The 25238-nt window shown below is 51.1% G+C and overlaps 2 protein-coding genes across 5 annotated transcripts in view; both read right to left on the bottom strand.

The window, feature by feature from the left end:
- The window catches only part of INSR (insulin receptor), a 50767-nt gene extending 41093 nt beyond the window's left edge, over positions 1–9674 (bottom strand). For all 4 annotated transcript variants that reach the window (XR_011339211.1, XR_011339212.1, XR_011339214.1 and 1 more), the window contains exons 1-2: positions 9555–9674; positions 2622–3173 (exon numbers count right to left, since the gene is read on the bottom strand). Coding sequence is in view for 1 of the 4 variants with exons in the window: in XM_069877985.1 (XP_069734086.1) it covers positions 2622–3173; positions 9555–9636 (634 nt within the window). In the remaining 3 variants the exon portion in view is untranslated. The remainder of the gene's footprint in view (positions 1–2621; positions 3174–9554) is intronic.
- A 6557-nt stretch (positions 9675–16231) lies between these two features.
- Positions 16232–23341, bottom strand: USE1 (unconventional SNARE in the ER 1). The gene is made up of 8 exons (XM_069877894.1): positions 23198–23341; positions 21558–21607; positions 20732–20810; positions 20456–20608; positions 20209–20227; positions 19441–19471; positions 18486–18648; positions 16232–18266 (listed from the first exon to the last, which is right to left on the bottom strand). The coding sequence occupies exons 1-8, from the start codon at positions 23339–23341 to the stop codon at positions 18084–18086; spliced, it is 822 nt and encodes a 273-aa protein (XP_069733995.1). The 3' UTR covers positions 16232–18083.
- Positions 23342–25238: the final 1897 nt, after the last annotated feature.

The following is a 25238-nucleotide window of genomic DNA, read 5'->3' as shown; positions in this document are numbered from 1 at the left end:
TCTTGCAGCCTTCCCACATGCGTGCTCTCAAACCTCTTGCCCGTCTCCTCATTTGCTCCAGCAAGACTCAAAGCTCAGCAGGCTGGAAAAGCTCGCCAGCTTGAGACTCGACTCTTGCCAACCCACACGCGCTCTGTAACATCCAAACAACCGATATTTACATGCTCTTCAGGGATTTTTTTTTTTTTCCTGGTAGACAAAGGAGCAAACAGTCCCAGGGTAGCGATGCTCTCCAGCTCAGCCACCAGTTGGGGCAGCAGCAACTGCCCACCCACAGCAAAACAGAGGAGAACCTACATCAAGTATTATAAAACAAAGCAGGGATACAAATACCCCACGTTAACACACACACACAAACTCAAGCTTCCCCCCTAGAAAATTGTACTGAAATCACTACAGTTCACTCCAGCATCGGTTTAAAGGCAAAGAGTAGAAATAAAAGAGGGGAATATTCTTAAAGCACAGCACTTGCGCTGAGGATTCCCAGATAAGCTGCAAAAATGCAGAGGGGAAGGTTTGGTGGCATTAATGCCCTCGGTGCTGGGAGCTGCTGGGAGGCTCTTGAGGCTAAGAAAAGCCAACACAGAGCTCGCACAAGCGCCTATTAATCTTGACAGAACAATTACGCGTGCTAAGGATTCGTTAAGGCTGGCACGGGAACAGAGAACCCAAGGATTCGCCAAATAAATGTCACTTCATCTCCACAGACATTACCAGCGCGTGTGTGTGTGGAATGTCTAACGCTTAAAAAAACTGTAAGAGCACATGGGCAGGTGCCACGAGGCACAATATCACACAGACACCAATAAACTAAAGCTATCAATAAATAAAGGTACAAATCCCAGCGTTCAGCACACAGACAAGTGAGGCTTGCAAAGTGGTTTTGAAAATGTATACCAGTTACAGCCAAAACACACAGGAGGGTTGCTCCTCTAAATAGAACACAGAAAACCAGATGTGAGCATCCGGACAGAATTACTTTTGAAACCCTTTTCCATTTCAAATTACAAATTCAAATTCAAGTGGAATGGACCTGCCGGCTTGGCTGCCTTGGGTAAGCAAACTACAACAGCGCGTGGTGCCGGGAGGGGGATCCTCCAACACATGGAGCCAAATCCACACGATCGGCTCAAGAGCAGAGATTTCTGCCCCAATAGTCAAATACGACATTCCACCAGGTTCCATGGGAACAGGCAGCTGTATAAAGGAGAGAAACCCTGCATTCCAGCCTGCTGGAGCACAAACCCAGAATATTCACTGGAATAAGGGACATTAGGGATGGCCCAGCCACAGAGAAAGCTCAGTTCCATCTTTAATCTGATGAAATAGCAGAAAACAAAACCTGAATGTGTAAGAAACCAGGTTTCAGTGCCGATAAGAAGCATAAACCAAAAGAGCTTATAAACAAAAATGCTTTCTAACCTTATTTTTCAGTTTAAAAAGGAACAGACTCAAACACTTCCATCATCTTGCTCATACCCTGTTATGCTGGCAACAAAAAATAGCTGCTTTCTTTAAAAGGAAGCCAGACGATCTTGGGGTGAGAAGTAGCAGAGGGGAAACCACATTAATTTCATCAGTTTATGCATGCTGGTAGGAATTCCTTCTCCAATTTGGCACTTAGCACTCAGAATTGCCCTTTAAAGCTTGGCAAGAAATGCTCTCCAGCCCGCAAGTTTCCTAATTTTGCCTTCAGACACACAGCTCCATTGGGATGCGCCACCTCCAGAAAGAGAGGCAACTTAAACACATCAGCTCCACCTCAATTCATTTTGCTCCCCTCGTCAGTCAGGTTTAACACAAATCCAAGCAAATGTATAATTACAACTAAGCTTAAGCTCAGTTCCCAGTTTGGAAACCCCAAATCTGTATGAAATTAAAAGCAACCCTAACACAGTTTAAGAAACAGAGCTCGGGGAGGGTAACAGCAGCTGACTATCCCTCCACCCTGAACCGAACACCAGGCTCAAAGCCCAGAATTTTCACCCTCCCCTGGACTCCAGCAACAGGCAAACCCAGTTCAGGTCCTCCTCTCTTCTCCTTTCCCTTCAGCTCTAATCTTCAACTCGATGGTTGGACTCAATGATCCAGTGGGTCTCTTCAAACCTGGTGATTCTATGATTCTCGCACTGCACAAACACTGTTCACTCACCTTACACCTAGTTTCAGCAGGAAAGTTTCAGTGAAGGTGTGATTGTCTCTGGAAAGAGTTGGGTTCACTCCATAAAGCCTTTTCCCCACCATCCTGTTTCAACCCGCTGCAGCTTCTCAGTCCATTTGGACTCTCGATCTCCTAGCCAAGCCCTGACAGGGATACAAACACCCCAACTCCTACACAAGGTGCCAGTCACACTCACAGGTAAACTCGTGAGCTCTAGGCTCTCCCTAACTTTCCAGGGAAACCAAACACAACATCTTTGGATACATTATTCACACAGGTGACAGAAGGCCTAAAGCAGCTCCGTCCCAAAGGTCTTCTCACCTGTCAGACGCTGATTTTCAGCGCTGCTTTTAGGAACCCATGCTTAAAAGGTAGCAATGAATTAGTACCTACAAGCCTTCTGATAAGTCAAATAGGTTAAAACCCGACAGCCAAACCATAGTTGACGTCCGTCACTCACCTCTCTGGCAGCGATCGTGGGTCCAGCAGCGTTCAATGAAAATGCCATTTATCACCGTAGGCGGACAGCTGCTCTTCCCTTTCACGGTCCCCGGACACACATCTCCACACTCCTCTTTGTCGTCCTTGTTGGCCACGATGTAGTTATCTTCTACAGAATCCAAAATCCTTGACCAGTCGATGGTGGACAAGTAACACAATTCATTGTTCTTCTCGATCCGCACGGCGCCTCGCGTAATGTTCATCAGGTTGTAGAGGCCGATCTCCTTCAGGTGAACCATCTCAAAAATGACCAGCGCGTAATTAAAAAACAGGTGAGTTCCTCGAATCACAGTGAGGTTGGGGAAAAGCCCCTTTAAGCTCTCCAGGCCATAGACACGGAAAAGCAGCAAGTAGTCTGTAATCATAGTCAGTTTGGGGAAGCTGAGCTCACGGAAATCTTCGGGCTTGGTTTTAAACATCAGCAATATCTGCAAGTGGCCCTCGATCACAGTGCAGTTCTCCAGCATGTTGAGCCGGGTCAGGTTGTTGCGAATGTCCATGCTTCTGCAAACTGGAATGCAAAGAACAACGGTATTTATTGGTGAAGAAAAGGTGTTTAGTTTAGTTTTCTAAACACACAGTTCTGCCCAGGCTCACTCTATATATTCTGCTAGGTCCTTTTCAAAGAATCATAGAATCACCAGGTTGGAAGAGACCCCCAGGATCATTGAGTCCAACCATTCCCATCAATCACTAACCCATGTCCCTCAGTGCCTCGTCCACCCGGCCCTTAAACCCCTCCAGGGAAGGGGACTCAACCCCCTCCCTGGGCAGCCTCTGCCAGGGACCAATGACCCTTTCTGTGAAAAATTTTTTCCTGATGTCCAGCCTGAACCTCCCCTGGTGGAGCTTGAGGCCATTCCCTCTCGTCCTGTCCCCTGTCCCTTGGGAGAAGAGCCCAGCTCCCTCCTCTCCACAACCTCCTTTCAGGGAGTTGGAGAGAGCAATGAGCTCTCCCCTCAGCCTCTTCTTCTCCAGGCTGCAAGGGTTAAAAACAAACTGTGGGGAACACTCGCTGGTACCCGATTACAAAATAAAGAAAGAGGATTTCATCATTTTGCTGCCATCTTGCCTTTCTGGCTATCACCTCTGTCACGACTGCGGCTGGGAGCCCGGTCCCCAGGCAGCACTCGGTGCTCCCAGAAGCCAGAGAGGGCTCTGCAGGAGCCTGTTTCCCTTCGGTAGCTGCCAGCAACACACCTACCTCAGCTCCGATTGTGCAATTAATGCTGGTGGATGAGAGGGGCAACTTAGTGATTGCAGGGAGGTGGAAATAGGAATAACGCCTAGGAAACGGTAGCACCTTGGAAAAGAATGGGGAACAACTGGAAATGCACCCACCGAGGAGCAGAGCCGATGCTCCTGCCCAGACTCTACTGATGGGAGTAATTTACTACACCAGTAATTTCTGCTCCGAGCATTCTTTTCAGATTAGGTGTTCAGGCTTTTCTGTTCTTACTCTCTCGGGGTTGCACGTCTCCCTGTCTTGGCTCTGGACAGTTTTGTTAGTGGAACCAGTAACCCAAAGAACTGGCAAGTGAACAACTCCACGAAGCATAAATAGGATGGGAAACAGAATAATGTGAATCCAGACACCGGCAAAAGGAAAAGGTGGAAAAAAAAGCTTAAATAGGGAATTATTTTTAAGTCAAAGGGCAGGTAAGAAATCAAGAAGGAAACAGAGAGCCCCGTGCCTGTACAGCACAACAAAAATCTCAGTGATTACCCTTTTAAACTCAAATTTCATAGAAGCAAAGCCAGACTTCAACATCCCAGGGAGCCTGTGTAAAGCGAGGATACAGAATAGGGTAAAAATCACCATTTCACCATCCCACCAGGTGGATTGTAGTATCGTTTTTAAGACTGCCTCCACTTCAGGGATCCTCTCTGTAAGACCCACACACCCCCTGCCCCAAGCCATCCTTGAGAGTTAAAGGCACAGGATCTTTACTCTTCGCTGTATGTAAATCTCAGTAACTATAAAACTTGAAGCTGCAGAGTGACAGAAATCACCCAGCAGTACCCAAGCCTTACAAAACTGATGGAGAGGCAGATGTTGAGCAGTTATGATTATCGGACCCCTCATGCTTTCACACAGACCATTGCCGTGTGCGTTAAAAATAAACTCCATGCAAAAGCCTTAGTGATTAGTCAAAAAAAAAAAATAAAAAAAAATAAATCTGGCAACCCTGATACAGGATTTGGAGCGACGCTATTGCCCAACGGGTTTTTCTGGCACTATATCCAAGTTGTTTCATAAATTGCTTTCTGGAAGAAAAAGAAAAAGAACACAGATCAAGGATGCACATTTGAAAAGTGGGAAGAGAAACGTGATGCCCAACTGGCAGCAGCCTCTTTGCCCCGTGAAAAAATGTAACCGAGGTGGAATTCAGAGAGAGCTGCCCCAGGGCACGTGCCAGCCACGGGCTGAGAATCAGGAGAGCAAAGGATTCCCTTTAAACACTCTCAATATTTATCTTAAACGGTCAAGGTATTTTCAAGGCAGCATATGGGTGACAGGGTGGGTGACAGTTTTCTTTGTGAAAGGGGAAACAACAGAAGGACAAATAAAACTCCAACGCTACCGACCCAGGGAAAAGGGAAGGTCAGAAAACGCAGCTCGACTCCATAGACTCAGGGTTACCTTCAAGAGGAGAAGCTCTGAGCTTTTCTTGTGACTCAAGGCCACAAAATGCATCAATGCACTCAACACAATTACCCGAGTCTTTCATCACTTCAACTGGAATTCTGTAAATCAGTAGAACTCGGCCACAAGCTACCCCCAGACATCCTGAATCCACACAGCTCGCCCTGCTCAGCTCCACGGAAGGAGAAGACAGCAGGAGCTCGAGCACCAATGAGAAGTGGCTGTAGCCTGGGACAGCCAGGACGAAGCCCTCCAAGCGCGGTGGCCACGCTTCAGGCTACAAACATCTTCCTTCCCTACAGTGAAGAGCCTGCAGAAGCCAGGCTGGAGGAGCTGTTCTGGAAAGCCAACACCACGTGCTGGAAGGTTGGGTGCCACGCACCCAGGAAAATCAAGTCTTTTTCACCCATTTCTGAACTCTGATGCAGAAGGCGTTACTTGTAATTAGCCCTGCTGGCACAGATGAGATAGGAGAATCCACACACCCCAGCACACCGGGACACGACCCGAGTTATTCAAACCCTGCTGCTTTCAAATCCAAGCAATCGCAGGATAATAACCGGCACGGTGGCTGCTCTGCGACCGGGGTTCCAGCGCCAGCAGCTCCTGCACAACAGCAACATCAAACGCTGCCGTCAGCCCGGCACGGAGACAGAGGAGGAATTTTAAACACATTAGAGGGTTGTTTCTGAAACCAGCAACTGAACAAAAGGCTAATATTACTGCAAAGCTACAAAGATTAAAAGGTTTTGTACTGATTTTGTCCATAGAGAAAAATCACACTGAAGAACTAGTTTTCTTTTTCTAGGTTTTAGGTGATAAACGTCACTATAGTATCTGAGCTCCTTCTTTTTACCATCTCAAGGATCAAGGAAAACCATACGGAGTTCAGAATATCAGAAACAAACCACACTTTTTCATTGGAGAGCTCTCAATCTTTTCACACTCTTGAATTCTGTTCAGCATTTGCAGCTTCTGTTCACGCAGAAGCTGCTTAAGTCACCCCATAAATTTCTGTTACCAAGACGACAAGAAGCAGTTTTAAGCAAAGTAATAAGTATTTTTCCACAGCTCCTCTCGATAACATTCCTTCTGCAGGGGCAGGGGAATTAATCAGCCATTTGGTATGAGGGCAGGTTTGATCCCAGAAGAGAGAGAGCAAAGTTGAGCAGTCAGTTATCAGACAGACGACCTGGTTTCAAAACACAAATAAATCACGGCCGGGGAGGACACGCTCCTCATGCCCAGCTACCGAGCAATTCAGAGGAACCTAAAAGCCCCATCATTACGGATGTCTTTTTGATCAGACCCCCAGGAAAAAAAGTTGGGAGGCAAGCTTTGAACCAAACAAACAAACAAACAGACCCCAAGATGCCAAAGCCTCTTGAACCCATGAGTTTCGTAACAACCAGACAGTCCTGAACAGAGGAACCAGCTCCGATGTCAAGGGGCAATTTTCCAGACAGAGCCTCACCAGGAAGAGCTGGAACTGCAACCGTGTTTAGAGTAAACAACGTGGACACCAAACCTCACTGATTCACTGCTCTAAAGCTCTGGCTCTTTAACAGTCAACACCAGGACAATGCAGCACGGCACAGGAGAGCACAAACCATTTAAGGTAACTACTGAATTCTGCATTTTAGAACATTTGCTGCCTACTTGAATAAACAAATTATTTAAGAAAAATCGCACTCACTTTGGTCAAGTCAAAAGCTTTGCGATTCTAGATAAGGCTGACTAGAAGTGGTATCCAGAAGTTGGAAAACAGCTTTGGGGTGCTGCTTGGGATGACAGCCGGGACAGGAAAACAGCCTGTTAGGTGACAGGCTAGCGAAGGGGCTGTCAGACAACTTCTAGACTACCAAATCCAGAAACGTTCATTTTCAGACTTGGGTTTTCCACCTCAGTCATTCCGATCTGAGCAAATTCAAACGCAGACGCAGAAGCGAGTCTGTCTACAAACCTCCAGCCCCTCGGACAACATCTTCTGCCACAGCAGCCCAGGACCACGGGAGGTCACACAGGGCACTACCAGCCTTTACGACCCCCATCGCTTCAGGGGAGCAGGAACAGGCTGTACACGCTGCTGGTTCCAACATAACTTCTACTCCTCGCAGCAGTCACCTCAAAACTGAACTCCAGAAAGCTGATGAGCATGACTATGCAGAGAGGTGGTGTAAAACCTCTCTCAAACAGCAAGAGGGTCCAGCAGGACACGCATTTACCACTCAATGCAGGAAGCTCTGATGCAGGACTTGGTGCTAGCAATCTCAGCATCCTCCAAAACCAGAGTCAAACATCAAAGCAGCCGAAAGCCTCTTGAATTAGGGACTTCAGATCACCTGCAAAATACTTTACAAAGTATTTGCACTGCGCAAATTATATAAAACTATTCCAGCTTTGACATCTTGTACATCGCTCCCGTTTCTCTGTCTGTGAACTGTACGGCTCGTTTTCCCAACACAGGGGAATACAGCAAACAGGAGGGAGTTGAGATCATAAACACTTGCAACCCAAAAAGTAAATATGATTTAAATAAATAAATAAGAAGCTTCAGTGCAGCAGTAATAATAACGTTTTCAAATTAGGCACTGCTGGACTGAAGCCGTACACACATTTATTATTAGTGCTGCGTGTCAACTCCCTTTTCCGTTCCTCTGTCGGTAACGGGCAGGTTTGTACACCCTCACCAGCTAGAACTTACCCCCCACATAGACTCCTACCCCTGGTCTCTCTTGTCTTCTAATATTAAAAACATGATTGAAGAGAAAATGGGGATTTTGGAGATAGATCACTCGCCTGACTGATTCAAAACAAGAGGCTGTCTCAAGGGTACATCCTACGTTATTCCCTGAACACCAGGCACATCTCAGAAACACCCATCACTGCACTTGAAGCCGTTATCCCACCACTGCCCTGTGTGATGGGAAAGCCAACAGGCAGGTTACGGATTGTCTACGGGACAGACCAGCGTCCAACCCTGTCCCCTCTCTTTGAGAGCTTCCCTTTTATTAAAACACACCTGCAAACATCACCCAACATTAAAGCTTTTGACTAGGAAATCCTGAGCGAGTTTACTTCATCAAACCCATCAAGACCATTCGTACAGCTACAACTCCCATAGCCGTGGATTCTAGGAGACTGCAACTTCGGATGCAACATCTTTATACCTCGGTTTTACGGGATGCTGCTTCAGTCACTGGAATACCTGGATCTGAGAGACATTTCCCTAGAAATAGTCTCTTCTGAGGGCAGAGCTGAGTCCAAGAGCAGGGCTCGGCTCCCCAAGAGCAGCGCAGGTTCCCAAAAGCGGAGCTCAGCTCCCCAAAAGCAGCATCAGGTCTGAGCGCGGAGGTCGGCTCCCTAAAAGCAGTGGGGGCTCCGTGAGCAGGTCTCAGCTCCCCAGAAGCAGTGGGGGGCTCCCTAAAAGCAGTGCCGGGTCTGAGAGCAGGGCTGGGCTCCCCAGAAGCAGTGGGGGCTCCGTGAGCAGGTCTCAGCTCCCCAGAAGCAGTGGGGGGCTCCCTAAAAGTGGGGCCAGGTCTGTGAGCAGGGGTCTGCTCCCCAAACTAGGTCCCAGCTCCCCAAAAGCAGGGCCAGGTCTGAGAGCAGAGTTCAGCTCCCCAAAAGCAGGGGGGGCTCCCCAAAAGCAGGGCCAGTTCTGAGAGCAGAGTTTGGCTCCCCAAAAGCAGGGTGGGGGGGCTCCCCAAAAGCAGGGCCAGGTCTGAGAGCGGAGCTCGGCTCCCCAAAAGCGGGGGGGGGCTCCCCAGAAGCAGGGCCGGGGGTCCGAGCGCAGGCAGCTCCTCGGGGCCGCAGCCGGGGATGAAGGTGACCCGAGCCGCTCCCCGGTTTTCCCGGTTGCCCCGGGCGCTGCAGGAGCGCTGCGGGCCCCGGCTCCTCCCGGCTCTCGCTTTCCCCGCTGCCCCCGTTGTCCACTCCCTGGGCCCCGGTTCCCTTCACTCCCCTTCTCCTCGGGGCCCTGCCTTGCCGGTCCCGCCGGTTCTCCTCGCTCTCGGCCTCCCTCACCCCCGATTCTCCGCGGGGCCTCGGGTCTCTGGGTTCCCCCCTCCCCCAATCCCCCGGAGCTCCGGTTTCTCGGTTCCCCCCATTCCCTACACTCCAGTTCCCCGGTTTCCCCGACTCCCCGGCCTCCGGTTCCTCGGTCCTCCCGGTTCCCTCGGTCTCCGGTTCCCACCCCCCCACCCCGCCCCGAGGCTCGGCGGCCCCGCGGCTCCCGGCCCCGCTCACCCTCGGCGCGGCCCCTGCCGCCGGCCGCCAGCAGCAGGGCGATCCCCGCGGCCAGCGCCGCCGCCGCCGCTCCGGCTCCCATGGCCGCGGGGCGGATCAGAGGCGGCGGGGCGGGGGCCGGGCCCGCATGGCGGGCGGAGCGCGGTGCGGGGGCTGAGGGCGGCGGGGGGGCAGCGCGGGGCCCGCGGCGCACGGAGAGGCCCCTTTATAGCGCCCGGAGAGGCCCCTTTATAGCGCCCGGCGCCGCCCCGCCCGCCCGGGCCCCGCGGTAAACAAGGGGCGGCCCCGAGCCCGGGGCGGCGGCAAGAGGCGGAGCGGCGCGGGGACACGGGACAGGGACACAGGGCACTGGACACGGGATATGGACATAGACAGGGGCACAGGACAGGGACGTGGGCACAGGGACACGGGCACAGGACAGGGACAGAGAATCATAGAATCACCAGGCTGGAAGAGACCCCCAGGATCATGGAGTCCAACCATTCCCATCAATCACTAACCCATGTCCCTCAGCACCTCGTCCACCCGGCCCTTAAACCCCTCCAGGGAAGGGGACTCAACCCCCTCCCTGGGCAGCCTCTGACTATGCCCAGTGACCCTTTCTGTGAAATATTTTTTCCTAATGTCCAGCCTGACCCTCCCCTGGTGGAGCTTGAGGCCATTCCCTCTCGTCCTGTCCCCTGTCCCTTGGGAGAAGAGCCCAGCTCCCTCCTCTCCACAACCTCCTTTCAGGGAGTTGGAGAGAGCAATGAGGTCTCCCCTCAGCCTCCTCTTCTCCAGGCTAAACACCCCCAGCTCTCTCAGCCGCTCCTCTTCTTCTCCAGCCCCCTCACCAGCTTCGTTGCTCTTCTCTGCACTCGCTCCAGAGCCTCAACATCCTTCTTGTGGGGAGGGGCCCAGACTGAACACAGGACATAGACATGGACATAGGACACAAAACATAGGACATGGACACAGGACACGGGCATGGACACAGGGCATAAGACACAAGATGGGGACACAAGACAGACACAGGCATGGGACATGGGAACAGGACACGGACATAGGACACAGACATGGGCATGGACACAGGACACAGGACACAGGACATAAGACATAGGACAGGGACATGGACACAGGCACAGACACAGGCACAGCACATGGACACGGGCACAGGACATAGACATGGACATGGACACAGGGTATGGACATGGACACAGGATATTGGCACGGGACGTGGACACAGGTCCTGGACATGGGCACAGGGACAGCACAGGGAGAGGCAGGGACACAGGACACGGACACAGGCCATAGACACAGGCACAGGGCATCAACACAGGACATGGACACAGAATGTGGACACAGGCATAGAAGACAGACAGAAAACACATGAACACAGGACATGGACGTGGACACAGGACATGGACGTGGACGCAGGCATAGACAGAAAACACAGACACAGACACGGACATGATGCAGACACAGGCAGAGAGCACGGACACAGCTACAGATACAGACATGGAACACGGACACAAGCACAGAACACAGGCCGTGGACACAGATTACAGACAGAAAACATGGACACACAACCACCAGGAGGGCTGGGCTGGGCCCTGCGAGCGCTGGGCTCAAGTGTTGCCCGAGGAGGGATTGTGTGGGGGTTGAGGAGAGGACGAGGGGCTCCATCAGCACCACTCCAGGTGTGGGGAGGGGACAGTTCCGTGTCCCCCAGTGTGGGAGCGGGGCTTATTCCCAAATTTGTGAGCTGCGCTTATTCCTAGCCTTAAAGCAGAGCTCATTCCCAACCTTGGAGCTGGGCTTATTCCCAACCTGGGAGCGTTTTCCTCTCCCTACAGCCTTCAAAGACAACGAATTGTCGCAGAGACTCGGGAAAGAAGCTGGGGGAGAGGGTGGCACCTCCTGGACAGTGCCATTTTCCATATCAGTGAGCCCCGTTCAAATAGTTATTGCAGATTTCTGGTTGTCTTTTCCAGTGGGATTCGGCATTTGATGCCTTTTTCTCCTTTTTTAATCATCGCTGCAGTGTAGTCGTGCTAAGCCGCAACACTACGTTTCCTGGCAACTTCCAGTAATGCGATCTGGCTCTTGCTTTCCCCCCATTTCTACGAGATACCAAGTTAAAAAAAGCTCTACTCCAGCAGTTCATATAGAATCATTGAATAGTTTGGGTCGGAAGGGACCTTAAAGATCATCTAGTTCCAATCTCGTTCTCGCTGCCATTTCCCAGGTGTATGCAACTCCTTACAACTGGTGAGAGCTTAAGAGAGTTGGAACCTAACCCCCTCTCTTCAGAGCACTTCAGGAAGGAAGATACAGTCAAGGAATGGAAATAAACAACAAAAAGACCTGTTCTCTGCTTGCAAATGACCCTGCTCTGTGACTGTAAGCTTTGCATAGAGCAGACAGAGCCAGACGTCATCCAGAGAGCTCAGGCAATGTGGAATTCGTGATGGGATTGTAATAGCAACCTGCTTTTCTTACTCACTGATGTTCTTGTTGCCTCTCCTGTAATAATGCTATCAGCTTACAGATTGGTACAGGAGGATTAAAGGCTACAGATTTATTATCTTTCCCTAAAATGCTATTTTTAGTTTCTAATTACTGATTAAGAACATCAGGGTGCAATCTTTCCGGCATCTCTCCCGTACACTCACTGCTAGCTCCTCATCATGCTGCAGTGCGCTCGGTTTGCAATCAGATAAACCAACAGGAGCGATGTGGGTGCGAGGAAACTCAGCCAGCACCTGCTTATTCCTTTTTTTTTTTTTTTCTAGTAGCTGCACTGCAGGCTCTTCTCTCATGTCTGATTCAAGAAAACACAAAAATCACTGGTTTGATATATTAAATATGTCTCCTGTCTTCAAAACATTCACATTTCTTCCTTCCCTCCGCAGTGATAATGATAGAATCATAGAATCATAGAATAGTTTGGGTTGGAAGGGACCTCAAAGCCAGTTCCAATCCCCCTGCCATGGGCAGGGACACCTCCCACTAAATCAGGCTGCTCAAGGCTCCATCCAACCTGGCCTGGAACACCTTTTTTTTTTCCTTAAAAAAAATCCCTGCAAGGAAAATGAGTATGGAGCCTTGAAATAACGTTCTCTTTTCTGACTTTCAGCATTTTTTCTCTCTGATGCAGAACATCATCTATTATTCCATACCCAGCAGCGTATGTTTGCAGCAGGTGAAGGATATCCTCTGTAGGACAATTAAAATGCACAGAAGCATTGGCCTTGTTACTGCTTGTGTCTGGAGAACCCTCAGCGTGGCTGGGATGCAGGATCTTTGCCTTTGAAACACTTTAGAAAGTCAGTGTGACGAATGCGTATTGTACTTGCAGAGTGGGAGCCCAAGCGGCGTCCCTGCTGCGGTGTTTTCATGCAAACACACTCCAGTTTGTGTCATCTTTGGCATTTCAGCTGAGGTAACGCTCGGTGAAAGTGCTCTACACCATACAGGATAAGAGCAGCGCATCGTGAGATGATGCGAGTGAATTTATAGGCCCCATCAAAAGCCTCGTTCCTTTTGAAATCCCAAAGAGCTGTCCCATGGATTCATCTTTGCGCTCCCAGTCACTTCACAGCTGCCAAGAACAACAGGGCAGTACAAAAAAAGCCCAAAAACCAGCAATTTAGACCTGTATGTGTAGTTGTCTCCTTCTACAGAGGCGTGCGATGTCTGTAGGGTGGGTGCAGTCCAAACACCAGCCTTCACCCACCGCTTAGCGAGGCCTTTTCCTAACGGTGAAGTGCAGCTGCCTGTGTGAGCGGCTGCCCCAGTGCTCGGGTCGCTCTGGTTTTATTGGTTTTTCAAATGTACTTTCCTGCTCGTGAGTTTCTCACCGTGCAGCACACACTTTGCTCGGCCTCCCAGCCTTTGAAGATGCAGAGGAGTCGCCACGAAGCCAACAATAGCTCCGTCTGCATCCCTGGCAGGATGTTGCTGTGGAGGTTACAGAGCGGAGTCTTGGTGACCAAAGCCCTAAAGCTGGGAGTACAGGAGGCTCGACCTTGGAAAATTTATCTCATCCTGTTTGGATTCACACAGAACTGTTTGCCAAACCTCTTAATATAAAATATTTCACGTCATGGATCGACAAGGTTCCTTTCTTACCCTTCCTTCCGTCCACACCAAATCCGATAAGTGACGGCTCCCTTCTCGGTGGGAGAAAGCTCAGAGGATGAGGATCCGGTTGCTTTACGTGCTCAGGACAGCGGTCCCAGGGTTTTTACTGCTGAAACAGGAAACACTGTGAGATCCTTCAGGACAATTCTATTGTTACATTACCAAACGCAACCCTTGCCCAAGGTGGAAATGGCAGAGGGCATCTCTGCTCCGTCGAGTTCAAAGGAGCTGGAGATGAGGGATGCGAAGGAAATCCCAGCTGATCGTGGCCAGCTGCAGCACTGCCCCCTTTGGTCTTTTCTTGTCCAGTTTGTGGCTTTGTTTGGTTTGACTTTGGGATGCCAGAGACTTATTTTCCATTCCTTGTCAGAACATTTTGATATCAGGTCTTCAGGCCCCTCCAGTCCTCGTCCCCTGCCGCCTCCACCATTTGCCCCCAGCCTCTCGCAGTGGGTGCTGCTGGTCCCACCCTTAGCCCCGCACCAAACAGTGGCCACGGCAGCAGCTCATAGCCCCACAGCACCAGTTCTGATCCACATTCACCACCTCAAACCCCCTTCCTTCTCTTCTTTTATTACCATTTTGTTACACTACGGCACGTTTTTGTTGATCCAGTCAGTTTTGGCAAGACAGCTCAACACGGGGGAGCTCAGCAAACCGTACCCACGCGCTGCTTTGTCTCGTGTTTTACGTTTTGGACAACACAGAACTTCCAGTCCCTGCTGCGATAACCAGTTTGTTTGGTAGCTGGGAGACGCCCTGGCTTTGTAAATGTTACGGAGCAGGCACCTCTCATCCATTATGCACCAACTGCTGCCGCTTCCCGCTTCCGTCTCCGGTAAAGAGGCAGCGCTCGTGCCAGAACTGTCAGGGTGGGGTGACGGGTGGCAGTAGCGGAGCCGAGTTGGGTTTAACGTCACCCACATTCAGTGGGAGCACAGGGAGAGCACACACCAAGCTCCAGCAACGCAGCCGCTCAGGACGAGAGCTGCAGCCAACCCTGGGCTGGGCTGTCAGGCATCGGCGCGCTGCTGCCGAACAAACAATCAGATTATTAATTTCTGCTCCTCTTTGCTAGAGTATCACAGGTGAAATGTTTTCCATGCTGGTAACTCTTACTCAAAGCCTTTGATTCCCAGGTTTCATTTCAGGTTTTACAGCAGGCAGCGAGGATGGAGGTGGCAGGAATGGAATGTCCTGTCCATTGCATAGCTCCCACTCCTTCAAAGATCCTCGCTTTGGAGAATAACTGCTGGTTTGGAAAGCTGCTCACAGCCCGTACGCTCCGACACACAGCAGCTCTGCAAAGCCCAGGGAACACGCGCCTGAAAGAAGCCGATGTTACCCACCCACGGGAGCCGGTTCTCTGCTCCTGCTGTTCAGCCACCCTTGCTGACAGCCTATCGACTAAAAAATCCTTCCCAAACATCATAACTGGCTGTGACCGCAGACACGCTTCAAGTGTTAACTATTATTATTATTAGGAGTCTCTGCCACCAAAGCCCTTTGCCAGGAAAGCTCAGATTGATCCATAGCTGCTATTGCTGCCGGGCTCAGAAACCGTGTGGTCACCAAGCTCGGAAACGGCGCAGTCGCCGGCCTGACACGACCCACGTCCCCAAAGGATTGTGTATTTTTTTTACATGCTCTCTGGAAGTGGGGAGTCTGCCAAGAAGCCAACCGAGGCCCAGCCCTACGCCTGATAAACATCTCTCCAGCTGGATTTCCCAAGCTTTTGGGAAGGTTAAGCAATCTCCCCTTCACAATGTCTGCAACTCTCACAGAGCTATCATAGAATCACCAGGTTGGAAGAGACCCACCGGATCATCGAGTCCAACCGTATCGCTACGTATAACGTTTCTCTGCAGAGACTGGCACTTCAGAGCCCCACGCGATGAGATGGAGCTGGGGCTGAAGCAGCAGATTGTACGTTAGTCAGAAATCAAACCTGTCTCTCCATGACAAGGCACAAAGCCCTGAGCGATCGTTTAATCTAAATATCACCTATCCTCAAAGTGGTTTGAATGAGGATAATTACTAAACGAACTCAAGAAAAGCAAAGCCTGCAACTGCCAACAAACAGCTGTCGCACGCGGGGCGATTGCTGGCCACTGAGGCAATGAATCCGCGTGCCGGCCAGGGCCGGAGGTAACATTCTTCCGCCGGGTCAGAGGTAACTGCGGTGCCGTGCAGCGCTGGAGGCACTGTGCTCAACGGTCACGCGAGATAGCGCCGTGGGTGTCGCTAGTTACAGGCTTCAGTCTCAGTTCTGAAAGTTCAGCCTTCAAAATAACAAACACCGGTAAGATGTCAGTGGTCAAAAGTTAAAACAGCACCTGGTTCTGAGATGATTTCCTAGCAGGTTGTTCAGTTGGTTGTTCAGCAGGGACTGCTGCTGGCATAGAGGGAGGATATTTTCTTCCCACTTCCAGCAGTTCCCCTTCAGGTCTTTCTAACTGAACTTCTAATTTATAAGTGCCCAAAAGTTATGGCCAACGCATGGCTGACGGCCACATTCAGCTTCAAACTAATCTGCAATGAGGCACCAAGGCTTTTGCAAGCTGGAAAAAAAGATTTATTTCAAGTGATAAAGGGGGAAAGCGTTACAGACAATGAAACATTGATATTGTATCATTCCAGCATCTCACACAAAAAGCCATCCCAGAGTTTCATCCAACCTCTGCTCTAAGAGCAGAGCTCGGCACTGAAACGCTTGCAGGGAGAGCAGTAAACAATTAGAATTAAAAAATAATTAGGTGACACAGCATTTGCTAATGAAGCGCAGTGAAACGTCACAGCTGAAGGAAAACAACCAGGAAAAACAGAAGTGTCTATAAATGGATTGTTACAACCATAAATGTCTATAAAGCTCAAGAGAAGGAGTAAGTCTGCTCATACAGAATGAGCGTTTACATCAATGTGTGCTGGAAGAAAGAGCTGTGCTTCACGGTACAAGCCCTCATTTGATAAACCACGACTGCATGGCACACGGCATTGAGTCTGAAAAATGAACTGAAATACTTCATGCCCTGAGAACAGTGAACATTTTTAACACAGCTGGTTTTGTAACGAACAAAGACCAACGCTGAAGGAACAACGCATCGTCAGGACACGATCAAAGCAGCACTCGGAATTTCCTATGCAGTCAATCGTGGTGACAAATGGTGCTGCCCCACCTTGCTCTGCCCAGGGTGGCAGTGGAGATCCCAGAGCTCTGAAAGCCCATTGGGGGTCCAGACAGACACAGGCAACAGGACAGCAGAGTCCACTCCTGCTCCTCACTCCCTCCACCTCAAACGCTGTCCACACCTCAAAGCCAGCACTTTCCAACCAAGAATCCAGCAACGACAGCATAGATGCAGAAGGATTTGCTTTTAGTTTATCCCAAACACTTAAAAAATGGCTCTTACGCTGCCACAAAAAAACTGGTTTTACTGCAGGCTCTAAATTGTTCTAGCAGTAGCAATACTTTAAATTCATTCTCATTTATCCCATCTCTGCTTTATTGCAGTGACCTCCTCAGAATATGACTCTGACACAAACAATCCCGATCGGAATCATTTGTCTCAAAAGGGATAGGCTGGGGTTTTTTATTATTTTATTTTTTCAGCTTCGTTTGCCCTTGTCTTACAGTGAAAAAGTGTTTGTGCAGGTGAGGTCGGTGCCACACGGAGGGTACTGCACGTACAGCTCCACGGTGCCAGGGTCACCGTGTTTTGTTGATGCAACAACACCAACACAACAGACAATGAACGAGTGAGAACATTTGCACGTACAGAAAGGGAAGCAAACACTGCAGCAAGAGGCAACTTGAGCCCTTCTATACCAAGCCTAAAGAGCAGAAGACTGCCAAGTCCAGTCCCAAATACTCATGTGGGAAAAGGTGAGCGCGAAAAAAGCTTTACCTGTTGATAGTCTGAACCTGAGCCAGGCAGCCCCTTAAAGGCAGCATTCTCTCCTGCAGCCTACAGCTGTGTACGTAATAATGGCGTAATTAAATATCCTATTGGCAGCAGGGTCCTACCTCAGCACCATAAAGCTGTGGAGACAGGAAAAAATGTAAGACTTCAACTGCTACTGATACTCATATTAAGTAAACGCCTTTTAGAGGGTCACAACGTGCCACAGCCACATTAAACCCAGGATTGTATCTCTCCACTAAAGAGCTTCTTAGCAGCTCAGTGTAAACTGCCATCTTTATCCCATTTCCCCTCTCCATGGGAAACGATATAAAAAAAGGAACAAAATATCCACGCGTAGAAAGCCCACAAAACCCTCCAGTGAATCCAGCAGCCCTTGTACAGACAGGATGGGTGGAAAGAAATGGATCTGCTGTATGAAAGAAATGACTGCTGTAGCAGCCGGGCTTTCCGAGAGCGTTGGGGCAGTTTGGGGAAAAAAATGTCATTTCAGTTTGGGGAAGATTCTGATGAAGAGAATCATGCTGATGAATATAAAACAAACTACGATTAACATTATCCACAGGAGCCAGTTCACCGACTTCTTAGCGTGCTGTTCAAGGCGGTCCGACTCATCCTTGAGCTTCTCAAAGTTCTGGTCCGCCATCCTGAGCGAATGCGACAGTGTCTGGGGAGCAAAGCGAACAAACAGGTTTAGGAGTTCTGACCACCGTCCCTTCCAACAGAGAAAAGGTTTGGTTGCACTACAGAAGCAGACAAGCATTGCTTCTAGGTCTCCCAACTCTCATCTCCCCTGGAACTGAGTTCCAGGCACAGTATTTAACACACAAGCATTTCAACCTTACGAGCTACACAACTGAGAGCTCAGCACGTTAACGTGCACTACCTGGTTATCTTGCTTTATCACGTTCTGCGCAGCCAGAGTGTTGTTTTTGAGACTGCGAGCCAAACTTAGCATTTCTTCAGCTAACTTCTCCTGCATGTCCTGGTGGTGCTGTAACACGGCATCCAGCTCGACTGCCGACTGCTTCTCATCGGACGCGAGGCCTCTGCAAGAGGAGGAGGAAAATAACTGGGCATTTGTGCTTCCTCGCAGGTCAATCTCCCAAGGGTTCCCCAGACTCTACAACTCTGACAACAAGAACAGTTAAATCATAGAATCATAGAATAGTTTGGGTTGGGAAGAACCTTAAAGATCATCCAGCTCCAACCCCCTGCCATGGGCAGGGACACCTCCCACTGGATCAGGGGCTCCAAGCCCCATCCAACCTGGCCTTGAACCCCTCCAGGGATGGGGCAGCCAGAGCTTCCCTGGGCAACCTGTTCCAGGGCCTCCCCACTCTCACAGCGAAGAAATTCCTCCTTATGTCCAGTCTAAATCTGCCCCTCTCCAGTTTATCCCCATTGCCCCTCATCCTGTCACCACAAGCCTTTGTGAACAGTCCCTCCCCAGCTTTCTTGTAGCCCCTTCAGGTACTGGAAGGTCACTCTAAGGTCTCCTTGGAGCCTTCTCTTCTCCAGGCTGAACAACCCCAACTCTCTCAGCCTGTCCTCACACAGGAGGTGCTCCAGCCCTCGGATCATCCTTGTAGCCTCCCCTGGACCCGTTGCAACAGCTCCATCTCCTTCTTATATTGAGGATTCCAGAACTGGATACAATCCTCCAGATGAGGTCTCCCAAGAGAGGAATAGAGGGGCAGAATCACCTCCCTAATCAGCTGAAATAATTATATTTAGGTTTCTGCCAGCAGGCACTTCACCCAGGTATGCCTGAGATTTAAAGGTCATTGGGAAAGCAATTACCAAAACACAGAGTATAAGAACGAGAAATTGTGACTTACTTCCGTTTCCTGACATTTAACTCTTCAGAATCTGGGGCGAAAATAAATCAAAAAGAAAGTTTAAATCGTGTTTTAGTATGTTATAAATTCCCACGCAATCACAGGCTGAAAGAACAAGTTCTCCGTACGGGATTTTCACAGGCCCAAATCGTACTCTGCCCTCTGCCCCAGGGAATATGGGTTTCAAATTCGTACCTGCTTCCCACAGGGAAAAGACAAGACACAACATCAAAGGTAGGGTTGAGAGAACAAACAGATGAATCACACCCCTGGGGGCACAGTTTAAGCCCGTGTGTCTTGGTGTTCTCTTTCAGGACACGTTAGATTGGCCCGGCTCCAGCCACTGTACCAGTAGCTATGGAAACCACAAAGTAATTCCTACCCGCTCCCTAATGGATAACGTGGTTGTGTATTTAAGAGGAACTGAACAACGCCTACTCCAAGCGCCTAAAATCACATGATTTGCTCAGAGCAGAAGAGAACAGGAGCAGCAGCAAAGGTAAATTGTCCTTGCTAATTCTATAATTAGAATGTCGGGTTCTGTACAAAGTCTAGGGAAAAAAAGGGCTCCTGCAAGTCCCTGCTCCGCATTGATAACAACACCGAGGCTTTCATGTGTTAGGGTTGTTTGGTTTTTTTTTTAAATCCACTCCCTAGAAAAAAAAGTGAGGCACTAATTAAAAGCATGCTTTAGCCATTCATTAATACCTGACCTTCCTCTTTCCGTTCAGGTTAACTACAGCTAGAGAAAACAATAATTAAACTCACCATCGATAGCCAGGGGGTCCTGGGAGATGGAAAGAGAAACAAAACAAAATATTACAAAGGGACAGCACTAACAGACAGCCCTCCAGGCCTGGCATAATGCCCGTGCCCAGATTTAAACTATCCAAACCAGACCAAGGTGACTCCCCGCCCAGGCTGGAACACGTCTGAGGCAGAGCCACCACAGGCAGATGAACCAACAAGAGAAGCTAGAAAACAACAGTAAAGAAGCAGCAGCACCAAAACATACCGTACCAAGGAGCTCGCTCCTCATCTTGCCTGTGCAGCGAGCCTTTGTCTGCAGATGAACCGTTTTGGTAGCCGGGGTTCGTTCTTTGGTTGTGGTTGGGGTACGTCCAGGGGCCAAGAACTGATTTGCCAGAGCCTTTTCAGTTGATGAAGACTGGGAGAAGGAAGAGGCAAAGAAAAGTTGTGAATATTGCATTCTGCAGTATATGATCACCTGGACGTGTGACCGAGAGCAAAGAACACTTAAGTCTTTGCAAGCTGAGCCACCAGAACTTACCAATTTCTCAGCTTCCAGAAGTCCCTTTAGGAAATCCACTTTGCGCGAGTATTCATTCAGCAATTCCGGAGCAGGCTTGCTGTTGGAATTGAAAAATAACAATATGAAGTTATCAGTGTTTTCTGCTATCCGGGTAACTTTCCAAATAAAATAAAACAAAACACCTCCCCTACTCCAACACCTAGTTCTACAAAGCAGCATCTTTTAACAGGAGCCAGGAAAGTCACCTTTTCCCAGCCACAGTGGCAAGGACAGCATGCAGCAGGGGCACTGCCTGGGTCACGGCTGGCAGCCTGGAAATGTATGTGAGCACAGGGAGCTGGTGGCTCCTCGCTGAGCCGTGTCAGAGTGACTCTGTGGGCACCAAGCTTCCCTCAGTGACAGGGATTGCCTCAAGGCAGCAACCTTCCATACCTGAAGGGGCTACAAGAAAGCTGGGGAGGGGCTGTTCACAAAGGCTTGTGGTGACAGGACGTGGGACAATGGGGATAAACTGGAGAGGGGCAGATTTAGACTAGACATAAGGAGGAATTTCTTCCCTATGAGAGTGGGGAGGCCCTGGAACAGGTTGGCCAGGGAAGCTGTGGCTGCCCCATCCCTGGAGGGGTTCAAGGCCAGGTTGGATGGGGCTTGGAGCCCCTGATCCAGTGGGAGATATCCTTGCCCATGGAAGCGGGGTTGGAACTGGGTGATCTTTAAGGTCCCTTCCGACCCAAACTATTCTACAATTCCCAAGGTGGGAATCTCTCTGCCTAGGGGTTCTCTCCACTGCAGAGGTGAGAGAGTAAAGAATCCTGCACCCATCCTGGGTCCCAGAACAACTCACCCTGCTTGCTGCTTCAGCTCATGCAGCATGACTTCCAGCGCAGCCACATACTGCGGAGAAAAAGGAATTTCAGTGACACCATTGAGGAAAAACGTTCTATCTGATCCACCAGAGACCATGCTGCCATTCTGGAAGACCTACACAGGCTGGAGAGTTGGATGGGGCGGAATCTCGTGGAGTTCAGCAAAGGCAAGTGCAGAGTCCTGCAGTTTGGGAGAAACAATCCCACAGACCAAAAAAAAAATGCTCCTGTGAAGATGGGGAGGCTCCAGCCCAGGTTGCCCAGAGCAGCCGCAACTGTCCCATCCCTAGAGATGTCCAAGGTCAGGTTGGATGGGGCTTGGAGCAAACGGATCCAGTGGGAGGTGTCCCTGTCCATGGCAAGGAGTGGGCTTTGAGGTCCTTTCCACCCAAACCATTCCATGATTCTGTGACCAGGCTGTCCTGGTTGGAGCTGATCACCTGGGAAGCGGCTCTGGGAAGCTGCTCCGGGAAGCTGCTCCGCAGGAAGGATTTAGAATCATAGAATCATAGAATCACCAGGTTGGAAAAGACCCACCAGATCATCGAGTCCAACCATCCCCATCAATCACTAACCCATGCCCCTTAGCACCTCGTCCACCCGTCCCTTAAACCCCTCCAGGGAAGGGGACTCAACCCCCTCCCTGGGCAGCCTCTGCCAGGGACCAATGACCCTTTCTGTGAAGAATTTTTTCCTAATGTCCAGCCTGAACCTCCCCTGGCGGAGCTTGAGGCCATTCCATTTGGAAAACATCAAGCTAACCACGAGCCATCAGTGAGCCCTGGTGGCCAAGGGGCTCCTGAAGTGACACAGAAGAGTGTCAGTAGCAGGTGAGGAGTGTTCTCCCCCTCTGCTCTTCCCCAGTATGTCCAGTGGAGTCCAGTGTCCAGCCCTGAGCCCCCCAGCTCAGGAAAGACCAGGAACAACTGGAGAGAGCCCAGCAGAGGGCACGGAGATGAGGAGGGCCTGGAGCATCTCTTAGGAGGAGAGGCTGAAGGACCTGGGTCTGTCCAGCTCGTAAAGAGGCTGAGAGGGGAATCCCATCAATACCGAATCATATACGAAGGACAAGAGGCAGGAGAAGAGGGCAGATTCTGCTCTGTCTTATGCGGAGCAGCTGAGGGAGCTGGGGGTGTTTAGCCTGGAGAAGAGGAGGCTGAGGGGAGACCTCATTGCTCTCTCCAACTCCCTGAAAGGAGGTTGTGGAGAGGAGGGAGCGGGGCTCTGCCCCCAGGTGACAGCGATGGGATGAGAGGGAACGGCCTCAAACTGTGCCAAAGCAGTTTCAAGCTGGACATCAGGAAAAATTCGTTCACTGAAAGGGTCCTCGGGCACTGGCAGAGGCTGCCAGAGCAGGGGTGGCTGCCCCATCCCTGGAGGGGTTCAAGGCCAGGCTGGATGGGGTCTGGAGCCCCTGATCCAGTGGGAGGTGTCCCTGCCCGTGGCAGGAGTGGGACTGGATGGGCTTGGAGGTCCCTTCCAACCCAAACCGTCCACGATTCCGTGATTCTCAGCGACAGCGCGAGCTGCTGCCCGGGAGGCTCCCCCGGGACGCGAGGGAAGCGGCTGCCAAGGAGCCCCGGGTCCCGGCTGGGGCCCCGCCACGCCCCCTCCTCACCTTCTCCAGCCGCCACTCCTCCGGGTCCCGCCGCTCCGCCGCCAGCGCCTCGCACCGGCTCAGCAGCCGCATCAGGTTCAGCTCCAACCGCGTCGCCGCCATGGCGGGCGGAAGGCGCAGGCCACGTCCGGCCGCCGCCGCCATCTTGGGGCGGGCCTGAGGGGAGCGCGGCCGCCATCTTGGGGCGGGCCTGAGGGAGTGGGGGCGCCCAGTTTAAATGAACGCCTCAAAAAGAACCCGAAACGCGCAGGCCCAGAGGAACTGCCACGGGGAGCGCTCCAGCTGTCCGCGTCCTCTCCTACCCTCATAGAATCATAGAATCACCAGGTTGGAAGAGACCCCCAGGATCATCGAGTCCGACCATCCCCATCAATCACTAACCCATGTCCCTCAGCACCTCGTCCACCCGGCCCTTAAACCCCTCCAGGGAAGGGGACTCGACCCCCTCCCTGGGCAGCCTCTGCCACTACCCAATGACCCTTTCCGTGAAAATTTTTTTCCTAATGTCCAGCCTAAACCTCCCCTGGTGGAGCTTGAGGCCATTCCCTCTCGTCCTGTCCCCTGTCCCTTGGGAGAAGAGCCCAGCTCCCTCCTCTCCACCACCTCCTTTCAGGGAGTTGCAGAGAGCAATGAGGTCTCCCCTCAGCCTCCTCTTCTCCAGGCTAAACACCCCCAGCTCTCTCAGCCGCTCCTCTTCTTCTCCAGCCCCCTCACCAGCTTCGTTGCTCTTCTCTGGCCTCGCTCCAGAGCCTCAACATCCTTCTTGTGGGGAGGGGCCCAGAACTGACCCCAGGATTCGAGGAGCGGTCTCACCAGTGCCGAGTCCAGAGGAAGAAGAACCTCCCTGGCCCTGCTCGCCACGCCGTGTCTGATCCAAGCCAAGATGCCATTGGCCTTCTTGGCCACCTGGGCCCCTGCTGGCTCACGTTCAACCAACATCCCCAGGTCCTTCTCCTCCAGGCAGCTTTCCAGCCAGACTTCTCCTAGTCTGTAGCTGCACAGGGTTGTTGTGCCCCAAGTGCAGGACCCAGCATTTGGCCTTGTTAAACCTCATGCCATTGGACTCAGCCCAGCGGTCCAGCCTGTTCAGATCCCTTTGGAGCCTCCTGACCCTCCAGCAGATCCACACTTCCACCCAGCTTAGTGTCATCCGCAAACTTGCTAAGGGTGCACTCGATGTCTTCATCCAGGTCATTGATAAAGACATTGAACAGCAGCGCCCTCAGCCCCATCTCCCCCCACCATCCCTCCCAAGCGCAGGAATCAACCCGCCTCTCGCTCTCCTTCACAAGCCCAGCACTCCCCTGCTCCGAGGGGACCTTAGAGCGACCTTCCTGTACCTGAAGGGGCTACAAGAAAGCTGGGGAGGCGCTGTTCACAAAGGCTTGGAGTGACGGGATGAGGGGCAATGGGTGTAAACGGGAGAGGGGCAGATTTAGACTGGACATAAGGAAGAAATTCTTCATGATGAGGGTGTTAAGACCTTGGCCAAGGATGCCCAGTTGAGTAGTGGCTGCCCCATCCCTGGAGTTGTTCAAGGCCAGGTTGGATGGGCCTTGGGCAGCCTGATTTAATGGGAGATGTCCCTGCTCATGGCAGGGGGTTGGAACTGGATGATCGCTAAGGTCCCTTACAACCCAAACAATTGTCTGACTGATTCTCTCCCGAGCCTAGTGCACTCTCCCCTCTTTCTCCCAAGCCCAACGTTCCCTGTGTGACTACTCCTCACAGAATCACTAGGTTGGAAAAGACCTACTGGATCAAGTCCAACCCTTCCTATCAATCACTAAACCATGCCCCTCGGTGCCTTATCCACCCATCTTTTAAACCCCTCCAGGGAAGGTGACTCAACCCCCTTCCTGGGCAGCCTCTGCCAGTGCCCAATGACCCTTTCTGTGAAAAATTCTTCCTGATGTCAAGCCTGAACCTCCCCTGGCGGAGCTTGAGGCTCACACCTCACCAAGGAGCCCCAGTATGTCAGGAAGCACCGACAGAGGCGATGCCGTCCTTCAGAACAAACCATTCATCAGGCAGGACAGAC

The sequence above is a fragment of the Phaenicophaeus curvirostris genome, chromosome 28, assembly GCF_032191515.1.
Source record: "Phaenicophaeus curvirostris isolate KB17595 chromosome 28, BPBGC_Pcur_1.0, whole genome shotgun sequence".
Taxonomy (NCBI): domain Eukaryota; kingdom Metazoa; phylum Chordata; class Aves; order Cuculiformes; family Cuculidae; genus Phaenicophaeus; species Phaenicophaeus curvirostris.
Note: the sequence above shows the minus strand (reverse complement) of the source record. Positions and strands in the feature narration are given on the sequence as shown.